The sequence below is a fragment of the Salmo salar genome, chromosome ssa05, assembly GCF_905237065.1.
Source record: "Salmo salar chromosome ssa05, Ssal_v3.1, whole genome shotgun sequence".
NCBI classification, from domain to species: domain Eukaryota; kingdom Metazoa; phylum Chordata; class Actinopteri; order Salmoniformes; family Salmonidae; genus Salmo; species Salmo salar.
In genome coordinates, this window is record NC_059446.1 from 71,934,602 (window position 1) to 71,952,108 (window position 17,507).

Consider the following 17,507-nt stretch of genomic DNA (forward strand, 5'->3'; position numbering starts at 1 on the left):
TCTCTCTATATGCACTCTCTCTTTCTCTGTCAATTCAATTCAAAGTTTTTTTGGCATGGGAAACATGTTTACATTGCCAAAGCAAGTGGAAAAGATAATAAACAAAAGTGAAATAAACAATCAGAAATGAACAGTAAAGTTCTCTCTCAACGTGGAATAGACGTTGAATTGACGTCTGTGCCCAGTGGGAGGGGTTAGAGGGAGAGAGTCAAAGTGAAATATCAAGAAAAGAGAAAGACAGTGAGTTTGTTTATTTGCTGAGGCAGAAGTGATCACTTCCTCACCATGCTAGTAGTGAGGTATGTAATGATTTTTTTATCATATCTTATCAAACAGAATATAAACACAAATATAATATGTAAGCTCACCACCCTGCATTTATACAGCACTGAGTGATATTAAAACAAGCAACACATTTTAAGTGACGACCTTATGCAACGATCGTGATTTACAGTTTCCTTCTTGGGATATGTGGTGTAATTTTCTTCTTCCTCAATGGATGTGATTGTGTGAAATGAACCCAGCATTTTAAGGGCTAATATTATAATTTATGTACTGTAAGTCTGAACTGATATTCACATGCATCTCTCACCCTTATTCTTTCTGTCTGTCTGACTGTTTCTCTCTCTCTCTATTTGTTTATATTATTGACTCTCTCTTTTTCTTCATACTTTCCTTCTCTCTCGGTGTCTCTTTGTTAATCTTCATGTTCTCCTCTTTGACTGTGTCCCATCTTTCTCTCTGTATCGCTCCCACTTTTTGCCCCCCTTCTCTCTTGCTTTCTCTCTTTTCTCTCCCTTCTCTCCCCCCTTTCTCTCTTTCCGTTTTCGTCCCCTCCCCGCTCCCCCCTCTCTCTCTTTCTATCTTCGTCCTCTCCCCCTCTCTTTCTGTCTTTGTCCTCTCCCCCCTCTCTCTCTTTCTGTCTTCGTCCTCTCCCCCCTCTCTTTCTGTCTTTGTCCTCTCCCCCCTCTCTTTCTATCTTCGTCCTCTCCCCCTCTCTTTCTGTCTTTGTCCTCTCCCCCTCTCTCTCTTTCTGTCTTCGTCCTCTCCCCTCTCTCTTTCTGTCTTTGTCCTCTCCCCCTCTCTTTCTGTCTTTGTCCTCTCCCCCTCTCTTTCTATCTTCGTCCTCTCCCCCTCTCTTTCTGTCTTTGTCCTCTCCCCCTCTCTTTCTGTCTTTGTCCTCTCCCCCTCTCTCTCTTTCTGTCTTTGTCCTCTCCCCCCTCTCTTTCTGTCTTTGTCCTCTCCCCCCTCTCTCTCTTTCTGTCTTCGTCCTCTCCCCCTCTCTTTCTGTCTTTGTCCTCTCCCCCTCTCTCTCTTTCTGTCTTCGTCCTCTCCCCCCTCTCTTTCTGTCTTTGTCCTCTCCCCCTCTCTCTCTTTCTGTCTTCGTCCTCTCCCACCTCTCTTTCTGTCTTTGTCCTCTCCCCCCCTCTCTCTTTCTGTCTTCGTCCTCTCCCCCCTCTCTTTCTGTCTTTGTCCTCTCCCCCCTCTCTCTCTTTCTGTCTTCGTCCTCTCCCCCTCTCTCTCTTTCTGTCTTTGTCCTCTCCCCCCTCTCTCTCTTTCTATCTTCGTCCTCTCCCCCTCTCTTTCTGTCTTTGTCCTCTCCCCCCTCTCTTTCTGTCTTTGTCCTCTCCCCCTCTCTTTCTGTCTTTGTCCTCTCCCCCTCTCTTTTTGTCTTTGTCCTCTCCCCCTCCTCTCTCTTTCTGTCTTTGTCCTCTCCCCCTCTCTCTCTTTCTGTCTTCGTCCTCTCCCCCCTCTCTTTCTGTCTTTGTCCTCTCCCCCCTCTCTTTCTGTCTTTGTCCTCTCCCCCCTCTCTTTCTGTCTTTGTCCTCACCCCCTCTCTTTCTGTCTTTGTCCTCTCCCCCCTCTCTTTCTGTCTTTGTCCTCTCCCCCTCTCTTTCTGTCTTTGTCCTCTCCCCCCTCTCTTTCTGTCTTTGTCCTCACCCCCCTCTCTTTCTGTCTTTGTCCTCTCCCCCCTCTCTTTCTGTCTTTGTCCTCTCCCCCTCTCTCTCTTTCTGTCTTTGTCCTCTCCCCCCTCTCTCTCTTTCTGTCTTCGTCCTCTCCCCCTCTCTTTCTGTCTTTGTCCTCTCCCCCCTCTCTTTCTGTCTTTGTCCTCTCCCCCTCTCTTTCTGTCTTTGTCCTCTCCCCCTCTATCTCTTTCTATCTTCGTCCTCTCCCCCTCTCTTTCTGTCTTTGTCCTCTCCCCCCTCTCTCTCTTTCTGTCTTCGTCCTTTACCCCCTCTCTCTCTCTTTCTGTCTTCATCCCCCCCTCTCTCTTTCTGTCTTCGTCCTCCCCCAGCCTCTGTCTGTTCCTCCTGCCCCTCTGTGCCATGTCAATGCTCTCGGGGTGGGTGGAGTCTCCAGGCTATCCCCGTGGTTACCCACCTGATGCCAGTCTGAACTGGAGCAGGTGTGCCCCTCCCGGCCACACCCTCGCCCTCACGCTGACACACCTGGACATGGAGGACAGTGACGGCTGCGAGAACGACGCCCTGGAGGTCAGTGTGAAGGGTTAAAGGCAATTATTTATATATACACTATATGACTGATAGGAGGTGCTGTTTTGAAGCCTCCATCTTGGCACTCCCCCACCAGTGTAAAAATTGTTTTGGAAGCTATAGAAATGCATTTATTAATTTCTACATTTGTTTTTGCCATGCTTATTCTATTGCAGTCACCTTTTAATGCATACTTTGAAATTATATTATGTGAACTAAACATAAAAATAAAAGCATACTTAAATACATGAAATACATTTTGTCCTTGAGACACCGTAGAATTCTATTCATTCATATGGAGGACTGCTTCTTCTGGGGAGTGCCATTATGGCTGACTGGTAGCTTCAAGCCTCTCATTGGCCAATACATAGCATCAACAATCCATTGGTTAAAGTCAGGTGTCAATGACTCACGGATGACACTTTCACTGTTATGTAACATACTTTGAGATATGGCAAAAACGTTGTCTATTATTACTGTTATTGGGGTGGGAATGGAAGGGATATTAGATGTCACAATTAGAAATCCTAAGGTGTCCATGTGTTTTTTAAAGATGGGACAAATGTTCTCTCCTCTCATCCCTCTGTTAGATCTTTGCAGATGGAAAGCAGATAGCCCTTCAATGTGGTGAAATGTCATTTGAGGACCTTGATTCTACCGTCAATCCCTCACTCCTTTCCTCCGTGGAGGGCTGCCTCTCTCTCTCGTTCCGCTCTGACTACTCCAACACCAAGAGACACACTGGCTTCAGAGGGTTTTACATGCTGCAAGGTGAGGAGGAGAAAGGGAGCATTGCTGTATTTCTCTTAAACTATGATAAAATTGTATTTTTTGTTGTTGTTGCATTACCTCATGTAACCAATGAACCTTAGTCAGACATATGTTGTCTTCTAACAGACTTTGATGAGTGTGAGGAGGACCCAGATAACGGATGTACCCAGTTTTGCCACAACTACATTGGAGGCTACCTCTGCTCCTGTCGCCTTGGTTACCACCTGGACACAGACGGACACACCTGCACAGGTATAGAGAGACAGAGACGAGGGAGAGAGGGAGAGAGCGACCGAGAGAGAGAGAAAGAGAAAAAGAGAGAAAAAGAGAGACAAATGAGAGAGCGAGAGAACACTGTATATATACATAATATGACATTTGTAATGTCTTTACTCTTTTGGAACGTCTATGAGTGTAATGCTTACTGTTCATTTTTATTGTTTATTTTACTTTTGTTTATTATCTACTTCACTTGCTTTGGCAATGTTAACATATGTTTCCCATGCCAATAAAGCCCCTTGAATTGAATTGAATTGAATTGAATTGAGAGAGAGAGAGAGAGAGAGAGAGAGAGAGACGGGAAGGGACAGGGACAGGGACAGGGAAAGGGAAAGAGGAAGTGAAAGACAGAATGAACAGAGGAGAGCAAGAAGGAGAAGCACTAAGGGGAAATGAAAACAAAGAGAGAATGATGAAGAATGAAGTATGATGATGATGCAAATTGTGTTAATAACGACAAAGATGCGATGGCGTTACTATTTGTTGCTCATACAGCTACCGACTTCATGATACAACACCATCCCTCTATGATAATGATGATGATGACAATGAGAGTCATGTTATTCATCATACGTCTCTACCACAGTGAGTTGCACTGAAGACCTGTCCGGCACGCTGCGTGGTGTGATATCCAGTCCGTCTCGGCCCGGCCCGTATGCTGAGCATGCCCACTGCTCCTACATCCTGTCTGTAGAGGACAACCTGGAGCTGCTCCTACACTTCACTGGGGAGTTTGATGTGGAGCAGGGGCCAGACGGACAGTGTGTGGACACACTCATGGTGAGTAGCTGTAGCCTATAAATAGGGCCTAGAGTTTTTCTTCGGTCATGTGGTCAAGAAACACTCTGCTGATTCTCACTATTACTATGTGTAAGTTCTGTGAAATTCCTACATTATGCTGTGCACCCTCCCATGAAGGTGACCAATCCCTCTAACAAGATTTGCACCTGACATACGCTGTGAAAGTAACCAGGAAGTGACTACCCCCTCAGCCTTGTAGTTTTTAAAACGTTTTCAATGCACACAAACGTAGTGCAATGGTCTAGAGTAAAAACTTGATAAAAGGCATCTGGTAGCGGAAGTGGCCGTCACCTTGACAGCGAATATGAGGACATTAAACCAAACTACATTTCAAGGTCACTGAATATGCTTCAACAACAATGTCCCCCTCTCACCTTGTAGTCTTACAGTATTCCTGATACAGTGCATATCCTGTTTTCCCGGTACAACATATTTTCTTCATATGACATATTCTGTTGTTTTCAGGTTGAGACTTCCTCTGGGACTCAGGGGCCATTCTGTGGCCGTGTGCCTCCCTCCCCTCCCCTCCGCACTGGGTCACACCACGCCCGCATTCTCTTCAACTCTGACGGACAGGGCTCCAACAATGGCTTCACTATCCACTACAGAACCACAAGTAAGGCTTTCAATAGGGTCATGTACGCTTTTAGGAAACTACTCATTATATGAATCCTTGAAATAATATGAAATAATATGCACACGATAACTGAAAAACGACAACTTTTATACATAAAAAAAAGCACATTTCTGGATTAAATCATGTAACATACATACCCTTTAGCAGACGCTTTTATTCTAAGTGACTTACAGTCATGCATACATTTCACGTATGGATGGCGTTACAAGCGCCAAGCTCTACCAACTGAACTACAAAGGACCACGCTGTACAGTGCCTTCGCGAAGTATTCAACCCCCTTGACTTAAAAAAAGTATAATTTTGTTACAAAGTGAAATTAAAATGGATTTAATTGTCATTTGAAGAAAAATGTGGGTACATCTCTAAGAGCTTTGCACACCTGGATTAAACAATATTTGCCAATCTTTCTTTTTTAAATTCTCCAAGCTCTGTCAAGTTGGTTGTTGATCATTGCTAGACAGCCATTTTCAAGTGTTGCCATACATTTTACAGCCAATTTAATTGTATGTGTGGGGTACAGAGATGGGGTAGTCGTTCAAAAACCATATTAACCACTACTACCGCACACAAAGTGAGTCCAGGCAACTTATTATGTGTATTTATAAGCACATTTTTAACTCCTGAACTTATTTGGGCTTGCCATAACAAAAAGGTTGAATACTTATTGACTCAAGACATTTCAGCTTTTCATTTTTATTGTTTTATTTGTATTTTCTAAAAACAACATTCCACTTTGAAATTATGGAATATTGTGTGTAGATTAGTGACACAGAATCCAAATGTAATCCATTTTAAATTCATGCTGTAACACAACAAAATGTGTAAAAAGTCAAGGGGGTTGAATCCTTTCTGAAGGCACTGTATAATGGATCAAAATAAAATTATGACTTAGGACTTGTTTCATTGCAGCAAAGACCTGCGGAGGGATTGTGACCTCCAACTCCACCCTGGCCCCACAGCAATCTGAATATCACCAAGGTGACACAGTCACGGTGACTTGCGACCTAGGGAGTGTTCTGAACACAGTGAGTAGGCTACAGTACTCTAAGTTCACAAGAGGCAGTAAAATGGTTCAGTTAGCTTTCATATTCAACCAAGATCTTAGTTTGGTGCTGTAGAAGAACTGAAGACATTTTGACAATTTGAATGTTCTTAAAGACATGACATAATAGATTGTACACTACTAGATACGTGTGTTCTCTCTTCAAAGGGTGACAAAGAGTATGAGTCGACATGCCAGAGGACAGGCGAGTGGAGTCCTGTGCACCGCTGTGAACGTGAGTGAGACGAGACCATCTCTACAATTGTATTTCACAGGATTAATATAGCCAGCGATTAACACTCTTGATAGGTGTAACGCAAAATGTTCTGGTGTAGAAAAATAGCAAAAGTTAAGTATGGATATAGGTATGAGGTATGGATATAGGTATGAGGTATAGGTATGGATATAGGTATGAGGTATGGATATAGGTATGAGGTATAGGTATGGATATAGGTATGAGGTATAGGTATGGATATAGGTATGAGGTATAGGTATGAAGTATAGGTATGGATATAGGTATGAGGTATAGGTATGGATATAGGTATGAGGTATAGGTATGAGGTATAGGTATGGATATAGGTATGTGGTATAGGTATGGATATAGGTATGTGGTATAGGTATGGATATAGGTATGAGGTATAGGTATGGATATAGGTATGAGGTATAGGTATGGATATAGGTATGAGGTATAGGTATGGATATAGGTATGTGGTATAGGTATGGATATAGGTATGTGGTATAGGTATGGATATAGGTATGAGGTATAGGTATGGATATAGGTATGAGGTATAGGTATGGATATAGGTATGAGGTACAGGTATGGATATAGGTATGTGGTATAGGTATGGATATAGGTATGAGGTATAGGTATGGATATAGGTATGAGGTATAGGTATGGATATAGGTATGAGGTATAGGTATGGATATAGGTATGAGGTATAGGTATGGATATAGGTATGTGGTATAGGTATGGATATAGGTATGAGGTATAGGTATGGATATAGGTATGTGGTATAGGTATGGATATAGGTATGAGGTATAGGTATGGATATAGGTATGAGGTATAGGTATGGATATAGGTATGTGGTATAGGTATGGATATAGGTATGAGGTATAGGTATGGATATAGGTATGTGGTATAGGTATGAGGTATAGGTATGGATATAGGTATGTGGTATAGGTATGGATATAGGTATGAGGTATAGGTATGGATATAGGTATGTGGTATAGGTATGGATATAGGTATGAGGTATAGGTATGGATATAGGTATGTGGTATAGGTATGAGGTATAGGTATGGATATAGGTATGTGGTATAGGTATGGATATAGGTATGTGGTATAGGTATGGATATAGGTATGAGGTATAGGTATGGATATAGGTATCATTCTTGAATTAAGGGGACATTTGGGCATGGGATTTTTTTCAAGCTTTCCTTTTGTGAAGGGCAGCCAGGAACTAGTTATGTAGAACTTTGTCTCCGCTCTGCATTTAAGCAGCCCGTCACAGCTGATTCTGACTGGGCCAAAGAAATTACAAAGCGATAGGTATGTTTCAGTGGAGGCTGCTGAGGGGAGGACGGCTCATAATAATGGCTGGAACGGAGCAAATGGAATGACATCAAACACATGGAAACCATGGAAACCATATGTTTGATGTATTTGATACCATTCCATTTATTCCGCTTCAGCCATTACCACGAGCCTGTCCTCCCAAATAGCCGTGGATATGCGGCCATTCTCCGGGGTTGAGAAGAATAGGGGGTTTCATCACCTTGAGAAAGTGTTCAAGCCTCATAACAAACTTTGCCATTTCAGCAAACAGGTGGTACACGCTCTATATAAGCAAGCTAAAGCTGAAGTTGGCAATGAATTGGCCAATGCATCCTGTGTTGCACCTACTACAGATGGATGGACCACCAGGGCTACTTATGACATGTTCTAAACAACGGGGAACTGGGAAATCTCCAACTTCCAACTCGAAAAAAAAAACAAGCTCTGACAGAAAAATCCAACCTGAAGTTCAGTGACGTCATGATTTGACCTTGTTTTTTTTTCTTCAGTTGTCTTGAAAGCACCAAGAGACTTAATGGCGACAGCCCATCACATTATCTCGGAGTGGGAAATGAGACGTGCTACAGACGCCCCCGTTTTGAGAGTCACACAAGTGTGCATAAGAAAGCATTATAGCATAGGCCTACAGTGGTGGAAAAAGTACCCAATTGTCATACTTGAGCAAAAGTAAAGATACCTTAATTGAAAATGACTCAAGTATAAGTTAAAGTCACCAAGTATATACTACTTGAGTAAAAGTCTAAAAGTATTTGGTTTTAAATATACTTAAGTGTCAAAAGTAAATGTAATTGCTAAAATATATTTTGTATCAAAAGTAAAAGTAAAAATATAAATATTTTAAAATTCCTTAAATTAAGCAAACCAGAAGGCACGATTTTCTTATTTTTTTAAATTCACGGATAGTCAGAGGCACACTCCAACAGTCAGACATAATTTACAAGCAAAGCATATTGCACCTTATTTTAGTGTTGTTGTTGATGAGCAATCGTGTTTTCATTTAAGAAAATACAAAGTGTTCTCATCAGGCATTATATGACTTATGGTCATATATGGAATCAGGAATACTACACTTTGTATTTTCTTAAATAAACAATCATTTACTACAGTAACTGTTGTAATTGAATTATTCCGCTGTAGCGAAACCGAACCGTGACCTCAAAGCCGCAATACCTACCGAACCCGTTTGACTCATTCTAAATAAGATTATCTAAATGTCACGCCCTGACCGTAGAGATCCTTATTATTCTCTATGTTTGGTTAGGTCAGGGTGTGACTCGGGTGGGGAAGGTTATGTTTTCTGTTTCTTTGTTTTTGGGCCAGTGTGGTTCCCAATCAGAGGCAGCTGTCTATCGTTGTCTCTGATTGGGAATCATACTGAGGCAGCCTGTTTTCCACCTGTGTTTGTGGGAGGTTATTTTCTGTTTAGCATTCTGAGCATGACAGAACTGTGCGCGTTTGTTTTTTTGCCGTTTGTTATTTTGTTTGAGTGCTTCTTGAAATAAAGTATCATGAACACTTACCACGCTGCGCCTTGGTCCACTCCTCCTTCTTACGACGAGCGTTACACTAAAATTGTCAATGACTGAGATAATACGTAATTATGATAACCAGGTCTATTTAACCTGAATCGATAATTAGTCATGTTAGCTAGCTAGCTTTTTACTCACCGTCTTTGGTCAGCCACAATGTTTTGCCCATTTTTCTGTCAAAAGTAATTCCACTGAGCACAGCTTCAACAATCCTCATTCACGAGCTTACGGGATCACTTTGATCTTTTAGATTTGGCGGGAGAATTAACCCACCCACTGAGTCATATCATATATCAATAACCCAGCATCAATAACTTTGCTCTTTTTAAAGAAAACAACCAAACTAAGTGACCCAATGCCTGCAACCCAGCAGTTGGGTCATCCAAACAACCCAGCATTTTTAGTATAGTGATTTTCAAGGTGGTAAAACACACATTACACTAATAAATAAAACATATTTTACTAGCCTTCTTTGTTTTATTTATCTATACAATATATGAAAATACTTTTGTTCACTGTTTAGCATCAAAGAAAGAATAGATAGATATCTCTGAATCCCCAAAACATGTCACTACACCTCTACATCACCAGTGAGACAAGCCAATTCGTTAGCCCACAGTAGTTTCTAAAATGCAGACACATATTTTGTAGTATAAGGACTTTTTTTAAATAACAAAGTCAAGGGACAGCATTTACCACTGCAATTCAAGAATGAATAAATACCATCCCTGTTGATCATCCTTATGAACATTCTTGCTGATCTTGCTTTGAGTAATAATACCCTGGGCCTCGTTTCCCAGTTGCGATGTACATTTAAGCAGTACGATGATCGTACCAGTTACATCATTATTTACGAGCCAACTTTGTAAGAGTGTTTCCCAAACAAGCACGTAGAGAGAACGTTCGCTAAGGGACAGGTCGAAATGTACTTTGGGGAGGGGTGGTCCAGTACCTAGCCTAAACATCTTGATTCTATGTGTAGCGGAGATATTCTGTGAATAAATTGACTCGGAAGGTCAAAAAATGGATGGCACTTTGGCTGCTCTACATGTGGTCTGGATCACTTGGTGCAATGGCTTTTAAGAACAATGTTATTAATGAAGGTTCTGAGAAACAGATCAGCTACTACCGATACATCTTACGATGGTTCTAACAATGATCGTAACGCTATGAAGGCTCTGGGAAACGAGGTCCAGGACTGTTGCATTTTCATAAAGTTATTTTTCTTTTAAAGCAATTTGTTTTGGAAATTGTGTCAGAAATGTTGGTTTGCTCTGTATGTCTGGTTCACTCTAGCTGTGGATTGTGGAGATCCAGACACTTCTAGTGATGAGGCCCTTCAACTGGTGGACAAGGATCCAAGCACTCTGTTTCGTGACAAGGTCCAGTTCAAGTGTGAATCCAAATACTACACACTGGAGGGAGACGGTTAGTCCATACAGTCTTATTTACCTACAACTGCAGCTGTTATCTTTTTTCTTTAACTTTTTATGTAAATCTCCTCCTTTCTTCCATCCCTTCTTCCCTGATCATTTCTATACAGTATCTTCAGTATACTTGCCCTATGTTTTCTGAGCCCGCTCCACATGCCATCACTATCTACCCTACCTGTGCTCTTACCTCCCTTCTGTTCCTTCAGCGAAGTACATCTGTGATGCCAGTGGTACGTGGACATCGGTCAAGGGCCAAGAAAAGTTACCAAAGTGCATCGAAGGTATGCCTCGCTGTCATTTATCAGGTGTACGCAGTGTTGTGGAGTAATGAACTATATGTAGTTCAACTAGTATTTTAACTACATTTTGCAGTAGCTTGGTGGTAGTTTAACTAAATTCAAATCTTGATAGTGTTTACAGTAGTTAATTACTTTTTTTTTTTTTACCATGTAGCTGTGTAGCTTACTGGAAATACACACTACTTTTTTAGTAAGAAACATTTTTAGACCTGCCTAATTCTCACTTGAAACTTGTGTTTAATAGGCTTAATTACACATTCTGTTAACATGACTCCAGAGTAAGTTTTTCTTGAAATTTGTAGTTTATGACATTTCACATTTAGTTATGATCATTTTCCACTAAGTTGTTTTTATGTAGTGAACTACTTTTCAAAGTAACTTTAGTTAAGTAAACTAAGGGTAACTTTAGTGTAGCTTACCTTCTTCCAGTGAGAAGTAATTCGTAGCTTGGTAAACTATATTTTCACAGTAGCTTCTCTAACACTGGGTGGATGAAAGTACAGTATAACTGCTGTTACACTATCAATGATCCAGTGTATTGTTCTGGTTTGTCTCTCTTCTAGTGTGTGGGAAGACAGAAACAGATATTTCCATCTTTGGAAGAATTTTGGGGGGCAAAAAGGCGAATATGGGAGAGATACCCTGGCAGCTTCTCACTAAACAGCCCAAAAGAGGAGGAGCATCCCTGATCAATGACCGGTGGGCCATCACAGCAGCTCATGTAGTGGATGGCTACGAAGAAAGCACGCTTACATTTTTCGGGGGGCTGATAGATGGGATAAAAGCAAAAGAAACGGATCCTGACGTGGCTGTCATGGTAACAGAGAAGATTATCATTCACCCTGACTACATTAAGGGCATAGCTGGAAATGAACGCACAACCTACGACAACGACATAGCTCTCATCAGAATGTCTTCCAGGGTGAAGTTAGGGCCCAATGTTCTCCCCATATGCCTGCCTGAGGCTGATGGAAGATTCAAAGAGGGTCAACAGAGCACTGTTTCAGGGTGGGGTGGGACAGAGAATAAAGATGAATCCAAAATGAAGGAAAAAAGCCGCTACTTGCTTTACACATCCGTGGGAAGATACCCCCAAAGTGTGTGTGAGGATACACCTGTGTTGCCTATTATTAACAAGCCAATGGTTTTCACTGAGAACATGTTCTGTGCAGGGGGTGGTGGGACAGATAGCTGCAAGGGGGATAGTGGGGGTCCATTATTTCTCCCTATGCTGGGATCAGGGAACAAGGACAACAGAGGGCCATATCATCTGAGAGGCATTGTGTCCTGGGGTTCCCCTTGTGAACTGGGAAAGGATTCTAAAAAGGGTTACTATACCAAAGTGGAGAATTACTTAGACTGGATCAAGATGACCATAGAGAGAGAAGATCAGGGTTAAAAACAGTTAAGAAGACTAAGAATAGTAAAGCATACTAGTCAACTCTTAACCTCCATAATCATAAGTGTATGCTAATTATTTCCAGTACTTTTACTTTTTATAAGTCTGGTTCTATAAATGACTTGTGTTCTTTTAGTTCAGTGTTAAATGTAACTTCAGTATACAGGCAATACCACCCTGTCATGTCTGAATAAAATCTCTACTCTGTGGCAAAATCACAACACATATTGCCGTGCCTTTTATTCATGGTTGTGAATAATGCTTCCCAATGTAACCCTGATTGACAAACCCAAATAAAAATATGATTTATAAAACTCGTCTGAATGGCACAGAGTCAATGTGTGGGGGCACCAGTTAGTTGAGGTAGTATGTACATGTAGGTAATAGCCTTTAACTCAGTGCAGATGCTGCCTGTAATCCATGGCTTCTGGTTGGAGTATGTACGTACGGTCACTGTGGGGACAATGTCATCGATGCACTTATTGATGAAGCCAATGACAGATCTGGTGTACTCGTCAATGCCATTGGAGGAATCCTGGAACATATTCCAGTCTATGCTAGCAAAACAGTCCTGTAGCTTAGCATCTGCTTCATCTGACCACTTTTTTTTATTGATCTAGTCACTGGTGCTTCTTGCTTTAAAGTTTGCTTGTAAGCAGGAATCAGGAGTATGGAATTATGGTCAGATTAGCCAAAAGGAGGGTGAGGGAGAGCTTTGTATGCATCTCTGTGTGAGAAGTATAGGTGGTCTTGAGTTATTTTCCCTCTAGATGCACATTTAACATGCTGATAGAAATTTGAATACAGATGAAAACTCTTTCGGTAGGTAGTGTGGTCTGCAGCTTATCATGAGAAACTCTACCTCAGGCGGGTAATAGCTCGAGACTTCCTTAGATATCGTGCACCAGCTGTTGTTTACAAAAATACATAGACTGCCGCCCTTTGTCCTACCATTTGACATTTTAAGCATTTAGCAGACGCTCTTATCCAGAGTGACTTACAGTAGTGAATGCATACATTTCATACATTTATTATTATTTATTGTTTTCCCATACTGGTCCCCTGTGGGAATCGAACCCTCAACCCTGGTGTTGCAAACACCATGCTCTACCAACTGAGCCACACGGGACCTACCAGACGCTGCTGTTCTATCCTGCCAGTACATCGTATAACCAGCCAGCTCTATGTTGATATTGTCGTTGTTCAGCCACGACTCCGTGAAGCATAAGATGTTACAGTTTTTAATGTCCTATTGGTAGTTTAATCATCCCAGTAACTCGTCCATTTTATTGTCCAAAGATTGCATGTTTGCTAGCAGAATTGAGGGAAGTAGGGGTTTATTCGATAGCCTCCAACTTCTCAGAAGGCGGCCCGCTCTCCGGCCTCTTTCTCCACCTCCTCTTCACGCAGATCACTGGGGTTGGGACCTGTTCCCGAGGGAGCTGTATATCCTCCGCCTCAGGCTCGTCAGAGTCGTGAAAGAAGAAAAAGGATTCTGCTAGTCCGTGGTGAGTAATTGTAGTCCTGATGTCTAGAAGTTATTTTTGATCATAAGAGATGGTAACGGCAACATTATGTACAAAAAGAGTAAAAAACATGTTACAAACAACGCAGATAAACAAACAAAAAAACACAATCGGTTGGGGGCACGTAAAATGTCTGCCTTCTTCACTGGCACCATCTATTTTATTATTTTGGCATTAAGACGTGTCACATATCAGTTTCTAAACAATGTAAAAATAAGAATAATTGAGTTAATAAAGCTGCATACAAACATGGTCTGTTTTTTGCTTTCTTGAGTAAGGCAGCTCCAAAATGCAGGTGTTTCAGCCTAACACAGTGCTTTCTGTGGTGGTGAGGCAGCCAGCGGAAAATACGATGGGTTGGTAATGTTCTCTAGTTGCGCCGTGATTGGCTCAGTATTGTGTCACTCATGGGGACACTATGTAACCGCAAAATCTACATGGAGATCTTGAAAATTCAAGCCCCTTGGGTGCTGCCATAGAGTTACATTAGAAGTGCCCATCCAAGAAGGCTCAAGGTCAATGGCCAAAGATAAAATGACGTCAAATCACGTTATATCTACCGTAGCTTTGATTGGACTGATGATGTCATCATTCTTTCAAAATCTTAGCTTGCAAGCTAGACAAGCAGTCATCATCATGAATCATGTCGACAATCTACTGGCAAATCCTTTTCAATCCTTGTCATATGAAGATAAATTATAGATAAAACGTATCGGTGCTCATCGGCCATTGGACATAAACATTACACAATAAGTTGGAAATTGTAAATTCAACAATGAGTGGTTTGGAAGGAATCAATCAATCAATCAATCAAATGTATTTATAAAGCCCTTTTTACATCAGCCGATGTCACAAAGTGCTATACAGAAACGCAGCCTAAAACCCCAAACAGCAAGCAATGCAGATGTCGAAGCACAGTGGCTAGGAAAAACTCCCTGGAAAGGCAGTGATAAGGGAATTTATATGCTTAAAGGTAATGATTAAACAATTCCACCCTGAAATGTAATTATGACATTATGTAACATATATAATGAATAAAAGTGATAAACTTAAGTCCAATAAGGTTTGGTCGAGACCAGTAAGGGAGAGAAATGTGTGTGTGTGTGTCTTAAGAAAACACAGAGAACAATTAAACTATTCATGACCTGACCTGGTTAGAACTGGGAGAAACTTACGGCAGGAAAGGGAGTCGCGTCAAGGTCCCTCTAATCTCGGGGGGATGGAACTGCCAGCTTGGTAGTGATAAACAGTGGTGAGAACTATGGAGAAGGATACATCCTACCTACTGTTCGTGTGTATGTCTGTGCGTAGGCTATCTACTGTTTTTATCTACTGTTTGTGTGTAGGTATGTGCGTAAGTAGGGAGTTATAAAATGACATGTCCTTTGTATTTGGACTTTAGAACGTTCTCGTGAATTAACTGTACGAACCTTTTGATTAAGCTGAGTCTTTGCCTAATTATTATTAAACCCAGGGTCTTACAAACCTCGGGACTTAGTCAAAGCTTTAATAATTGTTAGTTATTATCATTGGGATTGAAAATTCTTGTGACAGGCAGGAACCTAGGAATAAATCTAGAGAGGAACCAGGCTCTGAGGGGTGGCCAGTCCTCTTCTGGCTGTGCTGGGTTGAGATTATAACAGTACATGGCCAAGATGTTCATAGATGACCAGCAGGGTCAAATAATAATAATAATCACAGTGGTTGTAGATTGTGCAACAGGTTGAAACTGGAGCAGCAGCACGACCAGGTGGACTGGGGACAGCATGGAGTCATCAGGCCAGGTTGTCCTGAGGCGTGGTCCCAGGGCTCAGGTTCTCTGGGAGGGGAGGGAGAGGGAGAGGGGGAGAGAGAGAATTAGAGAAAGCATACTTAAATTCACGCAGGACAACGGATAACAACGGATTGTTCCTGTTCCCAAGAAAGCTAAGGTAACTGAGCTAAATGACTACCGCTCCGTAGCACTCACTTCCGTCATCATGAAGTGCTTTGAGAGACTACTCAAGGACCATATCACCTCCACCCTACCTTACACCCTAGACCCACTCCAATTTGCTTACCGCCACAATAGGTCCACAGACGACGCAATCGCCATCACACTGCACACTGCCCTAACCCATCTGGACAAGAGGAATACCTATGTAAGAATGCTGTTCATCGATTACAGCTCAGCATTTAACACCATAGTACCCTCCAAACTCGCCATTAAGCTCGAGATCCTGGGTCTCGACCCCGCCCTGTGCAACTGGATCCTGGACTTCCTGACGGGCCGCCCCCAGGTGGTGAGGGTAGGTAACAACATCTCCACCCCGCTGATCCTCAACACTGGGTCCCCACAAGGGTGCGTTGTCACCCATGATTGCGTGGCCATGCACGCCTCCAACTCAATCATCAAGTTTGCAAACGACACTACAGTGGTAGGCTTGATTACCAACAACGATGAGACGGCCTACAGGGAGGAGGTGAGGGCCCTCAGAGTGTGGTGTCAGGAAAATAACCTCACACTCAATGTCAACAAAACAAAGGAGATGATCGTGGACTTCAGGAAACAGCAGAGGGAGCAGCCCCTATCTACATTGACAGGACAGTAGTGGAGAGGGTGGAGAGTTTTAAGTTCCTCGGCGCACACATCACGGACAAACTGAAATGGTCCACCCACACAGACAGCGTGGTGAAGAAGGCGCAGCAGCGCCTCTTCAACCTCAGCAGGCTGAAGAAATTCGGCTTGTCACCAAAAACACTCACAAACTTTTACAGATGCACAATAAAGAGCATCCTGTCGGGCTGTATCACCGCCTGGTATGGCAGCTGCTCCGCTCATAACCGGAAGGCTCTCCAGAGGGTAGTGAGGTCTGCACAACGCATTACTGGGTGCAAACTACCTGCCCTCCAGGACACCTACACCACCCGATGTCACAGGAAGGCCAAAAAGATCATCAAGGACAACAACCACCCGAGCCACTGCCTGTTCACCCCGCTATCATCCAGAAGGCGAGGTCAGTACAGGTGCATCAAAGCGGGGACCGAGAGACTGAAAAACAGCTTCTATCTCAAGGCCATCAGACTGTTAAATAGCCATCACTAACATTGAGTGGCTGCTGCCAACATACTGACTCAACTCCACCCACTTTAATAATGGAAACATTTATGTAATCAATTTATCACTAGCCACTTTATATTATATAATGTTTACTTACCCTACATTACTCATCTCTTATGTATATACTGTACTCTATACCATCTACTGCATCTTGCCATCTTGATGTAATGTATCACTAGCCACTTTAAACAATGCCACTTTATATAATGTTCTCATACCCTACATTGCTCATCTCATATGTATATACTGTACGCTATACCATCTACTGCATCTTGACATCTTGATGTAATTAAATGTATCACTAGCCACTTTAACCTCTATGGGCTAGGTGGGACGCTTGCGTCCCACCTACTCAACAGCCAGTGTAATCCCGTGGCGCGTTATTCAAATTCCTCAAAAATGCAAAAAATTCAATTTTTCAAACATATGACTATTTTACACCATTTTAAAGATAAGACTCTCGTTAATCTAACCACACTGTCCGATTTCAAAAAGGCTTTACAACTAAAGCAAAACATTAGATTATGTCAGCAGAGTACCCAGCCAGAAATAATCAGACACCCATTTTTCAAGCTAGCATATAATGTCACATAAACCCAAACCACAGCTAAATGTAGCACTAA

At 42.2% G+C, this 17,507-nt stretch overlaps 1 protein-coding gene across 1 annotated transcript; it reads left to right on the forward strand.

The window, feature by feature from the left end:
* Positions 1 to 58: 58 nt before the first annotated feature.
* Positions 59 to 12,575, forward strand: LOC106597909 (mannan-binding lectin serine protease 2). Its single transcript, XM_045718745.1, has 11 exons — positions 59 to 299; positions 2,297 to 2,495; positions 3,086 to 3,266; positions 3,393 to 3,518; positions 4,132 to 4,325; positions 4,812 to 4,962; positions 5,893 to 6,008; positions 6,194 to 6,260; positions 10,424 to 10,555; positions 10,767 to 10,841; positions 11,423 to 12,575. Exons 1-11 carry the CDS (start codon positions 286 to 288, stop codon positions 12,256 to 12,258), a joined length of 2,091 nt encoding a protein of 696 aa, XP_045574701.1. The 5' UTR covers positions 59 to 285; the 3' UTR covers positions 12,259 to 12,575.
* The last annotated feature ends 4,932 nt before the right edge of the window (positions 12,576 to 17,507 follow it).